General features: G+C 39.7%; 3 protein-coding genes and 1 long non-coding RNA gene across 16 annotated transcripts; 1 reads left to right on the top strand and 3 right to left on the bottom strand.

The window, feature by feature from the left end:
* Positions 1-2,413: 2,413 nt before the first annotated feature.
* On the bottom strand, positions 2,414-7,875 carry LOC112277144 (uncharacterized). 5 transcript variants are annotated; one of them, XR_016500911.1, is made up of 17 exons: positions 7,137-7,348; positions 6,804-6,902; positions 6,502-6,560; positions 6,272-6,333; positions 6,049-6,104; positions 5,860-5,931; positions 5,674-5,739; positions 5,427-5,494; positions 5,151-5,186; positions 4,713-4,789; positions 4,440-4,498; positions 4,142-4,209; positions 3,910-4,006; positions 3,704-3,801; positions 3,447-3,598; positions 3,020-3,111; positions 2,414-2,611 (listed from the first exon to the last, which is right to left on the bottom strand). XR_016500911.1 is itself a non-coding variant. In XM_090247583.1 (16 exons), exons 2-16 carry the CDS (start codon positions 7,178-7,180, stop codon positions 3,086-3,088), a joined length of 1,080 nt encoding a protein of 359 aa, XP_090103709.1. In that variant the 5' UTR covers positions 7,181-7,482; positions 7,748-7,875; the 3' UTR covers positions 2,768-3,085. The 5 variants fall into 5 exon arrangements, 4 of the variants coding, with proteins under 4 accessions (XP_090103709.1, XP_024364929.1, XP_024364930.1 ...); XM_090247583.1 differs by lacking the exons at positions 2,414-2,611; positions 6,502-6,560 and adding an exon at positions 7,748-7,875 and having other exon boundaries at positions 2,768-3,111; positions 7,137-7,482; XM_024509161.3 differs by lacking the exon at positions 2,414-2,611 and having other exon boundaries at positions 2,768-3,111; positions 7,137-7,456.
* A 1,826-nt stretch (positions 7,876-9,701) lies between these two features.
* On the top strand, positions 9,702-12,426 carry LOC112277593 (pleckstrin homology domain-containing protein 1). Its single transcript, XM_024510116.3, has 5 exons — positions 9,702-10,169; positions 11,062-11,110; positions 11,466-11,551; positions 11,666-11,803; positions 12,052-12,426. Exons 1-5 carry the CDS (start codon positions 10,116-10,118, stop codon positions 12,154-12,156), a joined length of 432 nt encoding a protein of 143 aa, XP_024365884.1. The 5' UTR covers positions 9,702-10,115; the 3' UTR covers positions 12,157-12,426.
* Positions 11,811-18,250, bottom strand: LOC112277592 (uncharacterized). 9 transcript variants are annotated; one of them, XR_012216741.2, is made up of 4 exons: positions 17,047-18,250; positions 16,771-16,844; positions 15,463-16,318; positions 11,811-15,270 (listed from the first exon to the last, which is right to left on the bottom strand). It is a non-coding gene; the product is annotated as an uncharacterized LOC112277592 (long non-coding RNA). The 9 variants fall into 9 exon arrangements; XR_012216740.2 differs by having other exon boundaries at positions 16,771-16,835; XR_016500873.1 differs by having other exon boundaries at positions 11,811-13,551; positions 13,734-15,270; positions 15,463-16,844; positions 17,056-18,250.
* A 285-nt stretch (positions 18,251-18,535) lies between these two features.
* LOC112277344 (uncharacterized) lies at positions 18,536-23,246 on the bottom strand. The gene is made up of 5 exons (XM_024509534.3): positions 23,106-23,246; positions 21,686-22,829; positions 21,518-21,568; positions 20,762-21,355; positions 18,536-20,492 (listed from the first exon to the last, which is right to left on the bottom strand). Exons 2-5 carry the CDS (start codon positions 22,628-22,630, stop codon positions 19,383-19,385), a joined length of 2,700 nt encoding a protein of 899 aa, XP_024365302.1. The 5' UTR covers positions 22,631-22,829; positions 23,106-23,246; the 3' UTR covers positions 18,536-19,382.
* Positions 23,247-23,810: the final 564 nt, after the last annotated feature.

The raw sequence follows: 23,810 nt of genomic DNA, 5'->3' as shown, positions 1-23,810 counted from the left end.
AAGAAACAAGCAGATGCTCTTGAATCTAATAATGCTAAGGTTCTCAGTTTTTGAGGGCCAATAAGCAAAGGGATTATAAAGCAAAGGGCAGGTTGAGCGGAAAGAAAGGAACCTGGTTGTTGTTGCAATATTTCACTGTCCAGCTGCACGGTTCCTATTGTGGCTGGGCATCCTCGTTTTCTTGAACAAATGTGCCCCTAATCCTAACAATACGTCAATTTTTCTTCTTGTGGCAGTTTCCAACTTTGTGGCCTTCTTCACCGCAATACAAGCATAGACCTTCTTCCATACGCCGCTTTTTTTCTTCTAGAGTAAGGGATTTGATACGTACCACATCAATTTGCATGTCTTCTACCTCTGAATGTGAATCCACACTACTTGTTGATATAGTTGGGGCATGGCAAAACGTATGTTGTCTTAAACGTTGATCTTGGTGGCGTTGGAATAGGCGGTTATCGTACTTCACAACTTGGCTAATAGCTTCGTTGAGCATTTGCGGATCAGGAAGGGTTAACAGCAAATCCTTCACATCGTCCCTTAAATCCCAATAGAATTGACTCATCAACGCTTCTTCATCCCAATTGATGTTGCATGCTAATTGCCTGAAGTCCGATGCATAGACTGATGTAGAGCGCATCTCTTGTCGTAGTGACCGGATCTTTGTTGTAGCCCATCAAACCTTGTAGTGTTCACCAAATGCTTCCGCAAACGCCTCCAAAAAGGTTTCAAAGTTGTTTAGTAAGGATGATTGTTTCTCAAACAAAGGAGCAAACCATGATAGAGCTTGCCCTATACATAAGGTTCCAACAAGCCCAACACATGACTCCTCCGTTGAATAGCGTTCGGGCTGTAAAACTGTTATCAACCTGATTTGGTTGACAAATCCTCAAAACTTGGAATACGTACCATCGAACTTGTGTAGAAGGCTAACTCGGGGCTCCTTATGTTGTAGAACCAACGGTGCTTGTTGAACCTGAGGCAAAGTTGCTTCTCCAAGTGCAGAAGTTTGAGGCTGGTGCAACCTAGATTGTGCCATCCCAAATGTTCCATCATTATGAAGCCTTGCCACCACTCCTTCAATCTCTGCAGTTCTTTGTGATAACGTAGCGAGGGCATTCATGATAGCATCTAACTTGGACTCCAAACTTTTTGTCATACTAATGTCTTGGCCTCCGGCCATTCTAAGAGAAGGATAGAAATGACTCTATAAGAAGACAATATTGGTTTAGAGGAGGGTACTCCGCAACCTCTAAAATGCCTTAAGAGCTTCAAAAAAAGGGGTAATCCACTCTCTCCAAGGAGAATAAGACTCCAATATTGTAACAAAAGAAGTATCAGTTTAGAGGAGAGTAATCCGCAACCTCTAAAATGCTAGTACACTTCCAAGCAGAGAGATAATCTACACTCTAACAAGGAAGAAACTAGCTCTGATATCTGAAGTGAGTGAAGTCTCGACAAAATGTCACGGACACAAAAATACAGACTCGAGATCTAACAAGAAGTTCAAGAAGAACTCGCAAGAACTAGATTAATCAAATGAATACAAGACCAACACCTGAGAGGTGAGCTAGAGCTCCAAGAGATGTATTGTCGAGATTGAAGAACTCTTCAGCCTCGATTCCAATATATACTCCTATTTAGGAAGCTTCTCAAGCGACTTTTACCAACTAGAAAGCTTCTAGAAGGTTCTAGAAACTTGTCTCTAGAAGGTTCTAAGGACTATGTCCCTAACACAATAACAATAAAATCAACCAAGTGTACTAAAATTATTGAATATTAAGTATTTGATTTATTACTTTAAATAAACTAATTTGAGATTTAGCATTGGATTTTTTTTTAATTTAAAAAAAAAAAAAAAAAAAAAAAAAAAAAAAAAATCTAATCTTCTATAATGTCTTGGAAAGCTTACAAAATTTGAAACATGAATAATATTTTTTTTAAATACCAAAATTTATATACCCAAGATTTAGAGAGATTTCACTATTTAACTGATTTATTACTATTTTTACCAAATATACAAAAATATTCTTAAAACATTATTAAAAATAAACAGGAAAGTACCAGCACAAATTACATTCTACAAGGAATCATTTTAGAAACTATTACGAAGACTCATGTGAATACAAAGACTCATGTGAATACAATGAAAAGAAGAAGAAAAAGCAACACTTACTTCCAACAATGTGATTCTTAAAATCTGAATTAGATTACTTTATACCTGTAAAGTTTAAGATAAGACTTCTCTATTGGTTTTGAATTCAAATCGATTGATACCTCTTCCATGTGTTGAACTCACACAACAAGGTGTTTGAAATTTCTGTCAAATCCTTTACTGGCTATTTATTCACAATGTTTAGTATTTTTCAGTGCACTAGAAAGAGAAATTGTAGAAAAGCAGCTGAAACGGGAGAAATGAGGCACTAATGTAGCATTTACAGAGATTTCTCATGGTGACCAAACAGTGCAAAACAGTCCCCATTCTCAAGTTTTTGGTATCTAGAACATAAAAAGCAGATATGATGCAGGGAGTGACCACAGACAAGTGCACAAAATGAGCTTTTCTTCGATGCTACAAAGCAAACTGCATTCTCAAGCCTGGTACTGATACCTTCTGCACAAAACTATGTGAGGTTGGAATTCATGTTCTAGAAAACTGCCATTCAAACATTGGGTACATTACTCGTAGAGTCTTTGAGTAAGTGACTGTAATCATCTAGGTCGGGAACCATTAAAATGAAGTGGGTTTCTCAGGGTTGTACAACTGATGTCAGATTCGACATATAGATATGATACATCTTTTTCTTATGAAAGTTGATAACAAAAACACATACAAGTTGGGGTAGTTGAATGACATAGTTATTGAAATGCAATAGGGTAAAGTATGGTCATGACCAACAAGCATTTAGGGATTGGGACATCGAAGCTACACGAATGGACAGCTAAAAGATGGGGATTGGAATCTGTCTTGAGGAAGCATGGGTCACGAGCTGATGGAAATTCCAGGCAACTTTGGCATTACCTTTCAGTGGAACAATTAAACCTCTCCATTCGTGACTTCACAACTGTTTCAATAGGAAGTGGGATGTTAATGGCAACGATCTCTCGATTCACCTGTACACAAGATAGAAGCATTGCAAGCTTAGATTTTCACTGAAGCGGAAAACCCCACCTGAAGGAAGTAATGGCAGAGACGCAACGCAAGACAGATGAGACAAATTCAACGCTGTGAAGCCACATGTGAGGAACTGCTGATTGCAACCGATGTCAATCATGCTCGTATTCCATATTCTACAGTCTTTGTCATGTTTGTAAAAAGTCACGTAAAATGGATCTTCGCAGCTCTCGGGAGTTAAATGCAGGCAAATTGTACAGAGATTCTCCAGTCAGCAGCCAGTCCGAAGTGTAGGATGGATGTGGATTAAAAAAAAAGGTTCAGCGATTCGTACTCGCACTGCCACCTGAACGAGGTTTAGGCCTTCGTTGACCAGGAGATAACTCACGGCTCAGTCTCTCTTTTTCTCTAAGCTTCTTGCGGATTTCCTTCTTCCGATGAACAATCTCTGCATAGAGTCTTTCACGGTATTCACTAATCGTGAGCCTGAATCATCAATCCACCACTGCAATTAGCACTGCTTGCAGAATCATATCTCGAACAGTCTGATTCATATAGTGCAATGAGTTTTTCATGGATGAGCAAGCTTACTTGGTGTTGTCATCAATAGGTATGCGTATGATTCGACTGCAGATAGGCTCATCAATTGGATTGTGAAACTGGGCTAGGTATGGATGTCGCAGAGCATTCTGGAAACAAATGGCCATCATTAGAAGATCAGATAGCACTGCTTCTTCAATGACAACTGCCACCATGCAATCCGGTCAAAACATAGAAGAAGATAGCGTAGCGACAACCTCTGCTGTAATGCGTTTGAACGGATTGAAATGTAGCAATTTCCTTAGCAAATCCTCTGCTTCGGACGAGGCTTTTGGAAACACTTGGAGGAAAGGCCTACAAGACATTCAAATTCCAACAAACTACACTCAAAGCAATGAAGGCAAGTATCCTACATGTGACTCTGCCAATAGTATTTGGAAAGTCAGGTGGGTGAACAGAACATATCAAAACATGCCAGAAATGTCGTACTTGGGGTCGATGGGCATACTGTCCAACATGGTTGCTGCAAATGGAGATTGGAGGGCAGCGATATCATCCTACGATCACGTGTTTCCCAAAGTCCGCAAAGTTTCATACAGTAAGTTGAAATGCTCACTTTTAGTATATCTATATATATATATATATATATAGGAAAGGCCTTCTACTCTTGTTGCAAGCATGAAAAAACTAAACAGAAGCCAAGCGGACCTTAAAGTCTTACAAGAATCATATTCCATTTCACGGTACCCAGTGAGAAGATTCATGAATCTCGAAGAGTGGGAGTTACCGGAGCAGGTCTTCCAATAACTTCCAGTATCTTCTCAATCTGGTTCATCGTCGATGTTCCTGTTAATTCACACACTCGTAAAGTTTTCTGACATGAAATGAATTAATCAGAATGGTACTGATTAAAAACTAGTAATCGAGGTGAAAACCAGCTTCTTCCTCATCGGTTATCAACAATATTTCGAATTAGGGAATTTTTGCTACTGAAATCGATTTACAGATTACTTGTTTAGATATTGATTCATAGATTTAAACAAGATTTTTTTATTATTACCAGGAAAAACAGGTTTTCCGTTCAGAAGTTCTCCAAGTATACAGCCACTGGACCACATGTCAACTCCAAAAGTATATCTGCACGTGCAGAATTGTAATTTTCAGACGAAAGTGTTTGGAAAGTGTAAGATCATTATCACCAGTTGAACCTATTATACACATAGAAAGCTTCCTATGCTTGACATTGAACACATCAACTACGCTTACCCTTAGGAAGGGTACTAAACAAGATAAATGAAAATAAAATATATTGGATATGATACTCTTTCTACTCTTAAGAGCTCTCAGCTCATAAGAGAAAGAGTGAAGCTCACTATTGCAACTTGATTTTCTACTGGGAAATTGATTCTCATTTACAAGTTTAAACTGCCTCGTTTATGTACAATACTTCAGTACTTTCAAATAGAAAACAAATTTCTGAACTGGTTTTGGAGAGTACTGGGTAGACCCAAGAAGTATCTCAGGTGCTCGATACCTGAATCCAGTTCAGTGGTTAGCAGTGTTAAATATCGAACAATATAGCCATGCAGAATATATATGTTTATTAATCAAATAGGATAAATATATGTCCACTTATTTTTAGTTTGCACCTCCTCCGGCAAATACTAGTTCTCAGTAATCAATGTCTCTTGCATGCTTTAATGTTCAAATACCAGATAAATAATTAGATAATGAGAACACATGTCTTGAAAATTAAAATGAAAAAAACAATCACCAACGAGTTGCAACATAGTCTGTCAGAACAGCAGGTGAATTTCCAGCATCTTCCTTCAATTGCGCAACCTACTTTGCAGACGTGAAGTGGCCATTTATTTAAATGATATGAATTAGCACATTGAAACAAAAGGAACCTCACAGCATTGTTTGTTCTCAAGCTGTAGAAGTATAGATCGACCAAAACACCTCACATGCATAACTAAATTCAGTTAAAAGAGAAAAAATCTTGAGAAGAAGAGAGTTACCGATCGCGCGAGTCCAAAGTCTGCAACCTTCACTTGACACTCCGAGTCGAGTAACAAGTTACTTGGCTACAAAACATGGGAAAATAAATCAAACAGCTAGTGAGAAAATGGCTTTTACAAAGAACTAGTAGCTTCTATAAAGGCATAAATAGACTGGTGATGTACTATTTTCATTATAAGTTTTACCTTGATGTCCCGATGAAGTAACTCTCCAGAATGCATGAATTTCAAAGCCTTGAAAAGTTGATACATTATAAACTGCCAATTTCGTACCACTCATCTATTAGTTCTAAAAATTTAATGGCTTGCAGACAGCGCTTGTTTTAAGGCATCAGCAGCTTGCGGAAACATCAAATTGATTATTACCCCTCATACCTGTTTATGAATTTCCTCTAGAATGTTTGCCCTTATCACAGCATGCAAATCCGTTTCTGGAACACGAAGTCACTAGATAATCAGGGGCTGCGATACATACAACCTCCTAAGCTGAACACACAAGTTTCACTTTGATACATTTTTGTTTGAGCTCGTTCCAATTCGTACATATACTGTATTTGAAATTGTTGAAACTCTTGACTCGTGGCTGCATTTAACTTACCCATGTACTCAAACACAAGATAAAGATCTCGGTCATTCTCCGCTTTCAATACGTTCAATAATCTGCATCCACATGAGAACTCCGCTACATTTTGTAAACAGGATTGTTCTATGTAATCACACAACATAGCAACTAGGATTCTCGACATTGCAGAAATTGCTGTGAAAACTCTATGACGATGAATTAAGATGACCAGTTATGCAAATCTGCAATGAAATTGAAGATCTTACTTAATGATGTTCTCATGGTCATTCATCTCTTGAAGAAACATCACCTCTCGAAAGGTTCTCTACATTTTTGTACATTTTGTTATTAAATTCATATATCTTACAAAAATGTCAAGCGCGCCAATCGAATCATCTAAATTGAACATCAATCATAACATGATAAAAGCTGACATCCAGGGATTTTGAAGAGTGTGTTTACACTGTAACCGATACCCAAGTTCATTCGAATTGTGTATCGCATTCATACCAAGTGAAAGAAAGTATCGGAACACGCGAAGGTGGTGAGTGGCGATTGCTCAAGTTACCTGGGCATCAGTTGAGTTTTGAAACGCATCAAATATCTTTTTGAGAGCCACAACTTCATTGCTCCTTCTATCGACGGCTTTCCAAACGATACCATACGCCTGCGCCGAAACTCTACTTCAGAGACCCTCAACCATTCCAAAACCCTAACATTTTTGTTCATAACAAAGCACATCGTTACACTGATCTTCGTGTCACCATAGCAACACCATTCCATATGTGAAGTTTCAATGGATGTGAAACTCAGCTCTGATCTCGTAATTCAGGAAACTTCATAGACCTGCAGCATCTTAACAGTTCAGAATCACACTTCTATCATGAACAAGAACACTTACCCCTTTACCAAGTTTCTGTCCGACGTGGTATTTTCGAAGCACATGCTTGTCGATGTCTTCACTCATATTTGCCTCCCCCTTCGAATAACAGGAAACGCAACAATCCACTCCCAAAAAACACGCCTCAAAATACCAGATCACAGAGTAATTCAGAAAAAAGGGAATAATTTCCTGAGAATCTCCAGCCAGAAACTGTGCAACAAAGAACCCATTCGTACTACCAACACAACGGAATGAATGGCTGAGAGACAGCCGAGCACAACCTAATGTGACCCATACTCCCAGAACCACAAAGATGGGCTTGCAGGTATTAACACCCACTCACAACAATCAGTGCAATGGAGCCCTGCAGAGCACACAACAACAAGGCTCCATCAGCGGGGCATGGGAAAGAGCCTGGTGGATACCACAAGATGTTACCCACATGACGAATAAACACAAAAAAGCAAAACGGTTGACATGCACAAAGTGAGGGAAAGTAGTAGACACACATGGAAGCATAGATAGATAGATAGATAGATAGGTATATATATATATATATATATATTCTAAGCATGGAAGAGCACAATTGCAGTACACAAATGGAGGACTGATCCACCAGTTGTTTGCACCTCACTCATGGAATTGTAGCCTAGAATTTCACCAGCTTCATCTGCTGACAGGAATGCACACCATTCTGCTAAATCATGTGCAGTCTTCCTTAGGGCTTTCATGCAGTGATATTTTACAAAGTTTTTTTATTTTTTGTTATGGAGTCAAATGGCCACAGCTACTCCATGCAGCACTTTGACTTTTGTAGGAATGTTTCCATAGAATTCTTGTTTGCTTTTGAAAGGAATTCCATACTTCTATGTATTTATTCAATCTGCATTCTGGATATATTCTGCATTCTACACTGCCTTCAGCAGTGAAGACCCATACTAATAAGCCTAAGAGGTGTACAAACCAATGCATATCACTGTAACCCAATTTGGTGGATTTGATTGGATTGATGACTTTGTTATTGAGAAGTTATGTTTTAGTAACAAAGAAAGGAACTATAAACATAGATAATTGTTCACACATTGTAACCATGCACAATTATTCAAGTTTTTAGCAATAATTAACAATACCATTATATACAAAAAATAATATAATGGATCAATGAATGTCTGTATTTTGAATTTAATTATGTTTAGAAGCATTAACTAACAATTATAATAGTTGTGTATTGTGCTTGAGAGGAATTAAATATTTTGATATTGTTGTTTATAAATATGTATTAAATATTGCACAAGATATATTACAATTAGATGGAGATTTTGATTGAAAAATGATATTTATTACTAAAGTGTACCATTTATTATGCTTCTATCACTTAATTATCCACTTTATTCACAAAATTTCTAAATAAAACATTATATATTTGTAGTTGATTTTTAAAGATTTAATATATTAATGAAATTGATCTCAAGAGACTATTGATGACCACAGAATGAATATTGATGAAACAATCTGTTTTATAGTATAACAAACATACAAAATCCATATAAAAACAGTGACCACTTTTAACTATTAATTTGGAAATTTCAAAAACAACAAAATTTACTCTTTGACCAACCTATAATACTATAAATAAATAAAATACATAAACTCATTTTTACATTTTTAAAAATAGATTTCCAAAAAATCCTTAATGTTGTTATAGTGTTTTAAAAACAATTATTACACCTCAAAAACTATGAACAAAGCATATGAAACAACAAAAAAAACAAAAACAAAAACAAACACTTTGCAACACTCAGGCACCGGGCAGAATAATTAATTAATTGGTGTGGAACATAAAAGGTGTCATTTACAACACTTTACAACAGTTTGCAAAATGTTCCACTTTGGAGAATTCGTTTCTAGAGAGGGCTAAAGAAGGACTACTATTACAACTACAACTGCAAGGAAGGATGCCTTAATAGTGTAGTTACTAAGTCATTTAATCACGAACTAATTTATTTACGAAGTTATTTAGTGATTAATTAACAAGTGTGGGTATGGTGCTGGCAAGGGAAAGCAGCCACAACAACAATAACAACACGTGTCCCCCTAATAAACATATCTCTCTCTCTCTCTCTCTATATATATATATAAATATATATCTCTCTCTCTCTCTCTATATATATATATATATAAATATCTCTCTCTCTCTCTCTCTCTCTCTCTCTATATATATATATATATATATATATAAATATATACTTATATTATAGACCCTCACATTGTCATACCCAGACCAACAACTTGTGAAAACGAATCTGTTGACCCCTCCCCCTGGAATCTATCTATCTATTTTCATTTCTTTAATTAATTATTTATTTATTCATTCCCAGTTTGCACAGTGGTCGTGTTCCAGGCATCTGCCCGCTGCCCCGACGGAAAAGACGAGGGATTCGTCCTCCTCGTCAAAGCCCCTCGACGAACCAGCGACGGAGATCCGACGAAAAATCCACCGAATGAACAGGGCGTCGAGATTCGGAAGTAAGCAAGTAAAGCAAGGAAGGAAGGCATCGCCATTGCCTGCTCCTCGCGTTTTTCTTCAGCTGCTTCGTCTCGTGGTGCTCCGCCATCGCTGCTTAAACTCTCGTTGTTTAGCCTCTGGCTGTTCTTGGCTGGCTGGTTTAGTTTTCTAGAGTCTTTGAGGCGATACCGAAAGTATTATATATATATATATATATATATATTTGTGTGTGTGTGTTTATTTATTATTACGGAGTAAGAGGAGGAGGCGGAGGAGGAGTGTGAGGAGAGGAGATGAGGTGAGATGAGATGAGAGTTTTTTACGGTGAGAGAGGATTGCGCTGCGGTTGATGGCAGGACCCGGCGTTGCGGACCTGTGGTTGGAGGGTTGTTGTTGAGAGTGTTGTGTCAGGGTGCGAGTAGTAGTTTGGGGGATTTTTTGTTGGTGGAGTGTGGTGGAGGAGTGGGGAGGCGGGGAAGACCGTAGACGCGATGGAAAGTTTCACGAGTTACTTCATGGGGAAGACAAAGGAGCCTGAGGGGAAGGTGATCATCTCTTCGTGTTTTCTTCTTTTCATTTATTTATTTATTTTTTCTTTCTCTGTTGCTTCTCGATGCGTTGATTTTGGAAAGTTGATTGGCGTGGGAGATGGGATGAATTGTTGGTGTGTCGCGCAGTGCTCTGCTAGGGTTCCTCCTCGTGTGTTGGTCTTAAGGATTAGTGCCATAGTCTGACGTATGTTAGGTGCGCAGCGAAGACTTAAACTACTCAACTGAAACAGGGGTTTGTTTTTGTCGAGGGTGAACGTCTGTCATTCCTTGTGAGTAGGCAGTCATTCCAGGTCTTTCAGAAGTCATTCAATCGATTAGATCAATCATATGGTTTTCCCATTTGCCTTTCCAATTACTTCGTTGTGTTTTTATCCGCTCTCTAGCACTAGTTGGATAAAATTGTATCACGCTGGGATTCGGAGGGTGAGAATCCTTCTGATGACGCTGTCAGGCAATTGAAATCTCGGCAATACCGGTTGCGTTTTAGTTTCTCTTGATTTTATACCTCTGATAATCGGCTTCAAATTTTATCTCTCCAGCTACTACCGTGATCGTCTGTTGCAGCCGAAGAGAATCGCAGCATCGTAGCATGTTTCACTGGCAGAAAATGGAAGAAAACAAAGCTGTATAAAATTTGAGTCTTGAAAGATGAAATTCAATCATTGGTTCTTACAAATCCAAGACACACATTGATGGCTTTAACTGTTGGTTGAGAATTGTCACGAAGCACAACCAAACACTAACGATTCTGGTCTTACAAATTTCAAAATATGAAAGATGGAGACGCAAGATTTCCTAGGAGCTATTGTCGTCAAGTATGACGAAAGTGCAGAGCTAGAGTAAGTATTTTCGTCTATTTGCTGACGGCCGTATTTTTCTTTGACAGATTGAATTTTGGAATAACCCAGAACGGTCTGGTTGGCTAATGAAACAGGGTGAGTTGTCATTGTCGTTGTGCTCAACCTTTGCAGTGGCTTTGTTCTATCACTCAAAAAACGCCGCTATTCCATCTGCGACATATATTTTTTCTACCTTGTTGGTAATCTGTTTCTGCAATGGCTGGAGTTTATTTTTCATGAATTCAATATAGGATTGGCTTTCATTTCTGTTTATACCGCGTGAGCGACTATAATTTTTCACTCTATTGTGGTCTTTTGTGGTCAAGATTTGCTGGAATGTTTATAATCTGCTCACGTACGAACTGGGTCGACAGCCCCGTGTAAACTAGTTGGTTGACCTCTTCTTATTTGAAGACAGTCCCATAACGTCAGTGGATTGTTCGAATTGCAGGAGAGTTTATAAAAACATGGCGCAGGAGATGGTTTGTCTTGAAGCAAGGTCGCATTTTCTGGTTCAAAGAGCAACAGCTAACCCCTGTAATCATTAGACCTCTCGTCCGTGACTACGTACTATTTTTTAAAAGTAGAATAGCATCTTTAGGCACAAGTTAAGGCTTTAGTTCTAATATTGGTGAACTTAATTGTGTGCAGTATTCGAAACCAAGAGGAGTCATTCCAGTTGGAGGCTGTTTGACGGTTAAAGGTGCTGAGGATGTGCTTAATAAACAGTTCGCATTTGAGCTCTCTACCAACAGGGATACAATGTATTTTATTGCAGACACAGACAAGGTAGGTCTTCCAGTATATGATCGTATTTTTATTTTGTTTGAAGTTGTAACTGTGGTATGGCGAACCAGACATAAGAGTTTGTTGTAAATTCTATTTGAACTGTTCTGAATTGTCAACCTCACGTAGAAATTCTGAAAGCCCCTGATAACATCTGTGGGCTGTTCATTATTTCATGGTTTGTGTCTTTGATCTCAAACTCTGTTAGCTTCTAATGGTCAATGTTGCTTCCTGATGTTTGTCTTGTACAGGAAAAAGAGGATTGGATTAATGCTATTGGCCGATCCATTGTCCGTCATTCCAGGTCGGTGACAGATGACGAGGTTTTGGACTATGACAGCAAGCGCGCTTCATAGGAGTTGATCTTAGGCATTTTCTCCCAGGATTTGCTCGAGGTATTGGATGCGAGTTCCTTATAAGCAATACTTTTGGTGTTTGAAATTGGAAGCCAGTAGCTGTCAAGGCTCACCACAGTCCAGCATAGGGACCTATAGTTTATTGTAAGAAAATTGTTGTTACTTCTTTTGAAAAGGTTTAAATGACTGCTTCTCAGGGTGTCCTAATAACTTGTAATACATACAAAAAATATTCTTTCTGAAACTTCAGCATGTTTGGAGTTGAAAGAAGTGTACAATCTGTGATGGAATCTTTGATGATGTGAGGATGAGATAGAGATGAGGTGGCTTTTCCATGAGGGGCTCGTAGATATCCTTAGGGCTTGACTACTTTTTTACAGTTCATTCAGTGCCAATATTGCTTTAGCAAGTGATGTTTATAATCATGACACGTAGTACTGTATCTATCGAATTGCTGGGTTTTACTTGCTACTCACTCAGGTATTAGGTAGTCTGTTGTAGAACGTAACTTGGGATGCCGTGCGCACGCATGCGTGAACCTTCATGAGTGTTCAGTTTCTTCAGCAAACCGTACACTAGCCTTTATACAACTTGCGAGATCGAGCAACTACAAGACCAGTGCACCGCCAGTTGAAGTGTGCACACTCACAGGGGTGCCGAGGGATTGGAGGTGAACATTCAACGACATATGTGCGGAAATGTGATTCGGTGCTCATGAACAGATGTCAATAGGTGTGAAGCATGGGTAATGACTAAACTGCTGGGGACTTCGAAACACTCTATTGCTCGCTCGTCTGTTCATAACTGTTGGTTGGTGGAGCCGCCATTGGCAATGGAGCTGCTAAGTAAGAATCTTTAGCAGCTGGATTCCTCAATTCCGCTAATTCCCGCCCGTTCTTCCTTCCATGTCGATTCCTTTTTATCACTCTCTTCGATGAAAATATCGATGCTCTCCATAGGCGTGTCAAATCCTTAGAAATCTTATGCCACTTCAATAGTGTTTTGATTCATAAGAAGCCTTTCCTACAATGTAAGATATTGAGCTTCCTCTCTTTGAACCTTCAAGTTTCTATCTCTCTGCGCGTCACGTACAGTTGCACAATTTTGAACATCTAAAAATGAGGTTCCAGGTTTTACATGCAGACCGCGTCATTGTGTCTCTCGCTTAAAGATCCTCCTCCACAATTCTGTTGTTACTCCCACCGGGCCAGGCGTAAAACTCGCTTAAAGCCGGGACAAACAGTCTGTTGGGGGATAACAATCCAGATATCTCGGATGTCAGCCTTTATAACGGCAGCCTTACGTGATGCTTTAAGCTTAGATCGGACCAGCTAGAATCGGTTGAAAACAGCATAAACAAGACTCCAAAAGGATGATTCGCGTAGCTCTCCGCTGCTGTTCACATTGTACACACATGGTTTAAGGGGACCGGTCCTTTATTTGGTAAGCTTGTTTACTAGCTACACTGACCGCTCCTGAAACTGATTTGATGGTCTGTTATCAATCAGGGAACCAAGCATTTCCCATTCAAACACCGGACTTCAGCTTCACACTCATCAGGGTGCTCATCAACTGACCTGGAGGCCAAAATGTAAGCTGAAGATGTAAGCTTGTACTAGCACAACCGTATGAAATACAATACCCTTGAATTTAAGTAACATTGGCATGGTAAGAACACGAAACCCAATTCAAAACCTCATGGGCATCTGTAGCAAGTTGATTGGAACTGTTTCCAAAGATGTGAAGTTGCATGAAGAGCGCTTCAGCATCTTCAATGTAATTTGCATATACTGGATTTCTTTGTCAATATGGACTATTTCACTTGAGCCAGTATTTGCATAATTAGCAGTCTTAAGTTGAACTGCATGACAGACAACGATATGTAGTTGAAAACTTGTTCATGCCAAAAGGAAGTCTAATCGACGGTATTTGTGCATCTCACATGTACCCAGTTGTCTATTTTGATGTGAATGAATATCTCAGTCTGAGCAAGGGCCAAGTGCAACATCATGCTTTACTTTGTCGACAGTACTGGATTGAAGCTTGATGTCATAGAATCATGTGTAAACTGTAAATCAAAGCTCGAAAAGTTCCGTGGTTTGTTAATGTCTTAATCATGTAGTAGGTTTGAGATTTCACAAACTTTGAAGTATTTAAAGATAATTTTTATAAACAATGTAGTTTTTTCCTTGTGAGTATTATTCAAGTTATGTGTACATACATATATATATATATAGATATAGATATAGAGTTTTTGTGTAAGTTTTGTTTAAACTGAAGCATACATATTCTTTTTCATCTGTATTTTGAATGGTCTGAAGTGCAGGGATGTATCATTAAGATAATATAAGAAACTTAAATGATTAATCATAAAATCAAACCGAAAATAAATAAAATAAAATAAAAATGCATTAAGGATCAGCATTGTAATTGTACATGTTATTGATCATCAACAAATTTAAAGATCAAAATGGTTGAATGTTAGAAAATTGAATTATGTGTAAAAGAATTTCAATTCTTTAAAGTCTTTGTAGTTATGTAAGCATGATTTTCCTTTTGAGAATGAATCTTGAAATTTACAGCAATCAATGTAGTGATCTTTAAATTTTTTCTTTTGGTGACTTGGCAAATACAATTGTTTAGGTCTTGTTGGTTGTTTCAGTTGATTCATAAATGATTCTTCTTGTCTAGAAGATAAAATTGGTTGTGCATAAACATGGTGATTATTGGGAGATTTTACACAATTGGGATTTGGACATGAGCACATCCCACAACAACAAGTATGAATTCTTTTGCAGTAGAAACATTTACTTTGAATTTTTGTAATAGATTCTCCATTTGGTTTGCATTTTCCACAACAACAATTGTGTGAGTCTAACAATGGAATGGAGCAATGAAGATGAGAATCTAAATAAGATGTAAATTCACTTGATCCACTAGTTTGTTTCCATTGGGATGGATTAGGCAAGGAAGGATATGTACACTTGTCTATGAAATTATTTTGTCCAAAACCATCAAAATTTTCAAATTGAGGTTGAAATTGTTGGTTAGGGCATGGAGGATATTCATTTTTTGCGCACTTTGGACTATGAACATGATCTTGGAGTGGAGATTCTAAAAATACAAAAAATATTAATATGAATATAAACATATATAGATATATAAACATATATATATATATATATATATACAAAAATAATAAAATAATAAAAGAAAAATGACCCAGTTTATTAAAGTATATTAAGAAATACATGGGAAGTGTTGGAAATTAATGTTGGTCAGATAAAAGTGGTGGAGGAGATTTACTTTGACATGATAAATCAAAAACATTTGGAGATGAATCATCTTCACGTGGTGATATAGGTGAAGATACACCATAGTTAGATGAAATGAAGGGTGATGAAGTTTTAAAGCTTGTTGCAATATTTTGAGGAAAATTTTGATGGTGGGGAGTATTAAAATGATCGTAATCTGGATTTTTTATTGGCAAATACACATTTCTCGCGATGGAAAAATGATTAATACTTTTATGGGTTGGTGGCAAATTTGTTTCAAAAAAGTGATCTTCTGTTTTTAATTTCTTTTTGCAAATGTTGTTCTCATTCTGTGTGTGTATACAAGATTCATGAGATGGAATGAGGGTTATGACTTTATTTGGAATCAATTTGAATTCATAGTTGCAGATTTTTTTCTTGTGAAAATTTAGTTTATTTTCACTGAGTTGTTTGCTGTTTAATATAGGATTAGGACTAGAATGTTGAGTGGCTTGAATGTTGATTAAGGAAATTGAAGAGTCTTCAAAAAATAGATTTTCATAGGTTTTTGCTTTTGATTGAAGTTTGATTTCAATACGTGGTGATGGGGCTTTTTCAGGTCTTAGCAAAGCTTCATGTATCTTGCTTTTTACCATACTGTTTGAATACTTTTCTTTTAGTGTTTCAACATTAAGGCTTGAATTTTGAATATTTTCATTGTTTTCTAACAAAAAATTGGAAGATAAATCTTTGTCATCACATGTTACAAATGATGCAATATTGTTTTCTACGAGATCATTTTTGTTACTATCCCCTGAAGATTTTTTAAATAACTCAAGTGACTCAATTATTTTAAAACAGTGATAAATAAAAATAATAATTCGAACGTTTTGATACCATGGAAAAATCTGTGAACAGTGCTTTCAGATAAAGTTCAAATTTTAATTTCATTGCTTGAGATTTATAGTTGTACAAAAACTATATATGTTATGCAAAAATGAAGTAATGAATATTTGTACTGATAAAAACAAACTATTTGTAACACACAATCAGTCAAATTCATTTGAATACTTAACAAGGATGATTCACAAGTTCTATAAGTTGGATTTTCTTTTAATTAATGAATCTCTTAAAACATGTAATAAAAATATCCCAAAATGAAACTAATTTTTTTCTGAGTATTACATATTTTGACATTGTAATTGTTTAAAGCATTGGACTATGTAAAGCTATATTGAATGTACTTTAGCTATTTGTTGATGCCTTGATTGATTAACTTCAGTATGATTTTATGGTTTTTAAAAATAGAACTTTGTATTTGAAATTAAACAATGAACTTTTTCTTTTATCAATTACTTACTGGAGCTTGAAAAGTACTTTTGAAAGTAGTAACATTTGTAAGCATGCAGGCTTGATCTATAAGACCTGAACATGCTGTATTTGATAATTTAGAACAACAAAGGTATTTAATAACTATATATATATATATATATATATATATTAAACAACATAAAATGTTTAAAACATTATACAATTGAATGGAAAAATACCCAGATTGATGTTTTTCAAAATAAGTATAATGCATACAACAAGATTTTGTTTTAGTAAATATGAATTAGTTTCAAACATTTCTTACTCCTCTTACAATTAACATTCGTTGTTTCTTTTTGAAATTGTGTGCTTGATAAACATCTTGAAATAAAATCATGTGGAGTAAATTGTATAGACTTATCAAAAAATGTCTTAACAAATTCATGATAGGAACAAAATTTACAACCAATCAATTTCAAATGTATAGAAGAGGGCTTGAAAATTTGATCTGGTGACTTTTGACATATAAAAAGAGTTGAATTAGGTTTGACATCATTTTTTGGAGTAAGTATTTTTCTTTTTGGTAAAACTTTATGATTTTGAATATCCAAAGCTTTACATGGACAATGAAACTTATCGCAATTATATAGTACATTTGCCACTTCTCCTTGGTCACAATTGCCTTGAGTTTGACCATACTTGGCAAAGAAAGAAGAAACATTTTTTTTTCCTCTTTTTGAATTCATCAAATAAAACTTAGTGAGGTGAACCTATGAAACAACATGGTGCTAACTTGGACTATTCTACACTTATTGTTGTATTTATTTCCCTAATCTGGTGAGTAAAAGGATTCAATTTTTTTTATTTATAAATCACAGTGAGTATTCAACTTTTTTTAATTTCTTGTTTGTTTAACGGGGTTTAAATAAAATTGAAGAAACGACAGTAAATTGTTTCACAGATATTGAGTTACTGTAGAGAGATATGATGTAAAATCATCACAACTTATTTATGTTTAGTCTTTTGATATCTATCGTATTATTATTCGTTCATACTAACCTTTCCATATGTCTTTGCGTTACATTTATGTTTTCAATGGGTGATCTTAATATTGGAACATTGACGAAAATGAGAAAAATAATGTAAATTAAACATTCTATACAAATATCTGAAAACACTAAACTTGAATACTCTTGAAAACTTAAAGGTTCATATTAATAATGACATAAAAAACATTAAAAACGAAAGATTTTGATAAACTAAGATCAACAAGTGTTTATGATTTACATAAATAATAAGGTAAGAAAATCGCATATGTTTTGTTTGACTGATTTTGTTTTTGAACAATCAACACTAAGAATCAAATTTGTGTATTTAAAATGGATATTTTGTCATCATAATGCTGGCACAAATTTTAAAGTGTTATTTCAACACTTTTTCAGAAATTATTGTTGCAAATGATGCCAAATACATCATCTTACTTCTTTTTAGGAGTCCAACATTTTCAGAATGTTACATTTAAAATAAAATAAAAATCTATTTATGAAAGGGGAGGAAAAAAAAAAAAAAAAAAAAAAAAAAAACCAACATATCATTTTTAACCGTTTCATAATTCTCATCGAGCACATATTCAATTGTATGATTGCAAATTGCTGTCTAACATTCGTCAACAAACGACACAAATAATACAAACACAAAAAAATCCTGCATCCTTATGCTGTGCTATGGTTTCAAATCAACACACAAGAACAAAAAAAAACCAAAGTTAAAACAGGAAGATGCACTCATTCCAGCATGCATTAGCAGGGATACTATTGAGCTTGAAAGCGGATTACTGCGAATGAGAAGAAGTCCGCAAATTGATATATTCCATATATAATTGACATCCAATTGTGACAATAGTTTCATCATCTGATTGAGTTTGTCCGATCCCCGGAATGGCTCATAAGTGTGAGTGTGTGTGTGTATGTGTCCACGCATGGGGCAATCACTAGTGAAGGTTACGAACCGCTAAACAAGTGTGAGTGCATCACCGGATTGACACTGCAACGAGGTTGGATCACTGGGCTTCAAAAATCGATTCGGAAACCAAATAGCGAGACGGCGTGATCACAAGCACCAGCACGAGATACAGAGGCTGTTTTGATGCGATGGAAACAGCAGCACACACGGTGCCTCAAGCGGCCGACAATGGGATCGTTACGTTCCAAGATCAACAGCAAACAAAAAAAAAAAAACACTAGGAGATCGAAGGCTAGATCTCGAAAAAACAGACCAGCACCTAACGAAAGTGGGCAAAGGATGTGATATCTCTAATAAGACTACAAAAAGCTTCACTCCATCTGGTGGTGAGTTTCCTGTCAACACGATGATCGCTTTTTCTCAGGTTCACGAAAGAATTGCCGAGATACATTGTCTGAGCGTCGCGAATGCTGAAAAACTAGGCATTGTGAGGGGACCCACATGGATCGGAGCGTGGAAAGCTGGTGACTTTGGCTGCTGCAAGCCTCAAAAACCGTCCCAATTGACAGCGGAGAATAGTAGAAAGAAGGCGAAGATGGGGATGATGCGAAGAAGAAGTCGTAGGGAGGATTTGAGGCAAAGCAACACAAGGCCAAGCACTACCTTGAGAAATGGGATACAAGACCCCTATCGATTTGGTCATCTTGTCATCCATTCGACTGGGTATTTTTCGAAGCCTCGGCCGGGGATCGTCGACCAGCGGACCACCACCCAGAAGTCCAGCGTCTTGACGGACTCGTTCCAGTTACGCCAGTTTTGCTCCTCCTCGCGAACGCTCCATCGCGTTTCGGAGCTCAGTCTATGGAGGATCGCCAGCCGCATTTGCTTCCCTTGAACGCGGACGTCGCGGACCACACAGTGTTGGTCCCCTTGAGGGCAGCGTGTGAGGATGATGTCGCCCTTGACGGGCCAAGGGGGAATGGATTTCTGGTTGCCGGAAATGGAATGAGCTCCAGCCATTCGAGACGCATTGCTGCCTCGCGCTTGATTCGGCATTTGGACCGCTGGCGGGAGGGGCTCCATGCGATCGAAGTGGTCACCCCGGTCGGAGTCCAGTTCCTGCAGGGTTCGAGGTGAGGAAGCTAGGTTCATGACTCGCGGAGATTCCTTCACCCGGGGGGATTCGGCCACGGAAATTCGGTTGCTGACTGCAGGGCCGACGACTTGATGATGGTGGATTCCATCAGTTTGATGTTGAGGAGGTTGATGCAGGGGCTGTTCGTGGCCCTGCATGTTTCCGGCCTCGATGCCGCTCCTGCTCGCAGCGAAGGCGGTCAGCAAGCGCCGAGGGGGTTGGATGGCGGACTGGCGAGCGTTCAGAGGCTCCGGTTCAACGTGACCTTGAAGCATGTGCACTACTCGGCTCATGGGAGGGCGGGCAGAAGGATCGTCTTGAATACACAAAAGCGCGCAGTGAATAGCTCGCATTGCGTCTTTCTTGTGGAAGTATTCAACCTCCTCGACGTGCAGCCGCTTGTCGAGAAGCTCCATGGTACGCCCTTCGCCCACTAGCTTGGAAGCCCACGCGGGGAAGTACCACTGCTCTTTGCCCAGTGAAAAGTTCGTGTTCTCGCGCCCGCTGATGAGCTCCAGCAGCACCATGCCGAAGCTGTACACATCCGTTTTGGCCGTCACAGCCGCGTGGGGGAGTAACCACTCGGGCGCTAAGTAACCAGGGGTTCCACGCATGCTTGTAACCACTCTGCTTTGTTCTCTGTCCATCAACTTGGCGAGACCAAAATCTGAGAGCTGTCAACACAACGAAAACACATTAAAATTTGGTAAAAACTCGCAAACCCGAATCCAACACCCTGCCAACTACTCACGTCAAGTGAACACTTAAACCCTACACACTTAAACCCTGCTCTAAAACCCTGACAAATGGATCTCCACCGCAAACGTCCCACAACCACTGGGGATTTAGACACATAGGTAGAACCCCACAAACAACGGTCAATGCCGGCAGTAAGCAAAGCAAGGCACCTCATGAGACCAGGACTTAAGATAAGAGTCCAAACCTTGGGGCAAAATTGGTGGTCCAGAAGGATATTCTCGGGCTTCACGTCCAGATGAATGATGTGGTCGCTACATTCCTCGTGGAGATAGGCCAGAGCTCTTGCTGTGCCCAGAGCAATGTTGAGGCGCTGCTCCCAATCCAACAGCTTCTCCCCTTGCTTCTTCCCAAACAACCAGGCATCCACGCTGCCATTCGGCATGTACTCGTACACAAGCAGCCGGTGAGTTCCTTCGGAACAGAATCCATGCAGGCGAACCAGGTTGAGGTGCCGAATAGCACCCATCGACGCTACCTCAGCCCTGAACTGCTTCTCCCCCTGTACAGAAGTCTTCTCCAGCATCTTCACAGCCACACGCGCACCGTTGGCTAGTGTTCCCTCGTAGACGGATCCGAAGGCACCGTCACCCAGTTTTCGTGAGAAATTCTTCGTGGCCTTCTGCAGTTTCGAGTAGGAAAACCTGGGTGGTAAACTGGGAACAGTGTCCAAAAAATCGGCAGGGGTTTCATCCTCCTTCGACCCAGTGCATAGAATTGCCAGCATGGATAACCCTGCCAATGTAATAACTGCTCCTAAAAAGAAGTCTAATCCGTGAGCCTGCGATCGATCCAACCGGAGAAGGCGTCAGAAAATACTGAAGCAGCAAAATCAGTGCATTCTTCTTCATAGAAAAGAATAGATATGGCAGAGTGCAAGACAGAAGAAAAATCAGAACAGAAATATGAGAAAGACGAATGAGAAATAAGATTGGGGTCTCACACAGCGCCATTGTCCATACTCACACGCGTGTGCTATTTCACCAATTTTAGCCTGTAGATAGGGTTGAGAAGAATCACATGCAAATCCGCAAAACAGATCCGATTAGTGAGATTGTCAAAAATTTCAATACCAAAAAAAAATTCAAGAGCAACAAGGCTGGTTACTTACCCGCAATGACCTCCGCCCAAGAGAACCCAAGAGTACTTGCGAAAGATGAATGGCAGATTTCTCCCTCGAATTCGACAATCTGACGATAAAAATCGGCACACTTGCACAAGACGAATCCGTGTAACCGCCAATGACTGATCTTACAGTGTCCGAACCAGATCCAATAGAGGTCGAGGCTAAATTTGTCGAAAGAACCATCACAGGTTGAAATTCTTGCGACATATCCAAGTGCATCTTGTTATAAAAACCATGTTCCAAGTCCATTCGTGCCAATGCCACAAGCGAAGTTGTTCCTGACGACGAGCGCGCGTTAAACGTGCAAAGATTGGTACCAGCGACAGATTCACTGGCGCATTCAACCTGAGTATGTAATGAGGGCAGCAGAATGTCTTCGTTGTGAGTGAGATTAGCAGATGCTTCCGATACCCATCCAAGATAGGCCAAAAACGCAAGTGTTGCGTCCAGCTGCAACTCTCCATTGCAATCACCACAATTTCGAGTTCCTGTCTTATGATCACCAAGAGAGGAGTCGACAAGAAGACAAGCGCCGCGACCAGAAGGCAATGGATCATGGAGGCCATGACCCAAAGTAGCAGCAGCAGCACTACATTCCACTTCCTGACTCCGGTTCCGACCTACACCGTCACCCACGTCTCCAACCTGGGCAGAGAATTTACAACAGACGAGAGAAGAACCTAAATCTCCGCGGTGACCAGCGATTCCATCTGCGACGCTACTGTTGAATTTCACCGTCACAGAGTACACTAAACCCACCAGATCTGCCAAATTCTCCACAGACGTGTCCACCACAAAGACTTCAATCGAAGATTCGACTCCCACCGCACTACGACACGTCCTTAGCTGCAGCAGGAACACCGCCACCACTACCACCAGCCATGTCCGCATCGCCGGCGCCGACCTCCGGCCCCCGCCTTTCCACTTCATCTTCGGAAGCTCATCAATCGTACCCTCTCGTACTACTACCACTTGATTCACTCACCTCCCACCAAAATTCCAAACCACACCCACAGAATCCCTCGCGGCTCATTCACACTAGTCGTGATGAGCTTGCGGCGGTCACCCGTCGCCACCTCTGCTGGCGGTGTCCCATTCCTTTCTCCATCACCTGGGCACCTCCATCCCCCTGCGCATCATACGACCACCATTACCATCACCATAAAACTAATCATCTCCGTTTATCAGCACTGCTACCACTGCCCTACACTGATGCTGCAACCAGGAGTACTCGGAGTCTGTCTGTCTATCTGTCTGTGTATCCGTCTGCCCGTCCCACGCCCTTCACCTCTGCCATGCCCTCGCTTCCCAGCAGCCAAGCTGTGGCGGAAGGGTGGTGGAGGTGACAGACGGATTACAGCACAACTGGTCCCTGCAGGTGGAGGTGATGGCAGCAGCTACGAACCAGATAAAATTCCACATCGGTTGTAGAGTGATGGAAGGAAAGTAGATGGCGATGCCATTCAATTCCGCGCACCAAACTCGGCGAATCCTGTGCAACTCTACTCTGCTGCCATCTCAGAGGTCACCCTCGTCGCAGCATTGGTACAATTCTCGCTCGTTCCCCCTCCCCACTCTGTCAGCAGCTTGGCAGGATTCGGCGTCCGTCACATAAGTAGCCCACTAGCGCCTCGTCCGCCCCACGCTGCTCTGTCTTGCGGGCACTTGAGACGGAAGAAATAGAAGTTAGGCGCCAGAGGAAGTGGAGGTGATGCTGTGCCATCAACTGCGGTCGTCGACCGCTCCCCAGCGGTTCATCGCGGCACCGAGTAGTTCGTCGGAGCGAGCTGGCGAGCAGGACCTCCGGCGGCACCGGGGTCGCCTGGAAATGGATGTGCTTCATTTGAGGACCTTCCCTGCAGGAACTACTCGCCGCATCTGGTCTCTGCGGGTGGTCAGCCAACCTGCATTGTTTGATCTCATGGTACGAGGGGCACTTTATGATGTATCCCTTACATTTTAAAATGCCGCAGATCGGTGACCTGGAGCGTGATGAAGATTTTTCTATTTTTGATGTGTGTGGTGTCGCAAATCCTTTCTCCGGGGCCTCGAGAACCCCAAGCGGAGCTAACCTCTTCCCCACAGCTACCGTTTACCATCGCCACTTCCT

Source organism: Physcomitrium patens, chromosome 25 (assembly GCF_059467195.1).
Source record: "Physcomitrium patens ecotype Gransden chromosome 25, ASM5946719v1, whole genome shotgun sequence".
Classification (NCBI taxonomy): domain Eukaryota; kingdom Viridiplantae; phylum Streptophyta; class Bryopsida; order Funariales; family Funariaceae; genus Physcomitrium; species Physcomitrium patens.
Note: the sequence above shows the minus strand (reverse complement) of the source record. Positions and strands in the feature narration are given on the sequence as shown.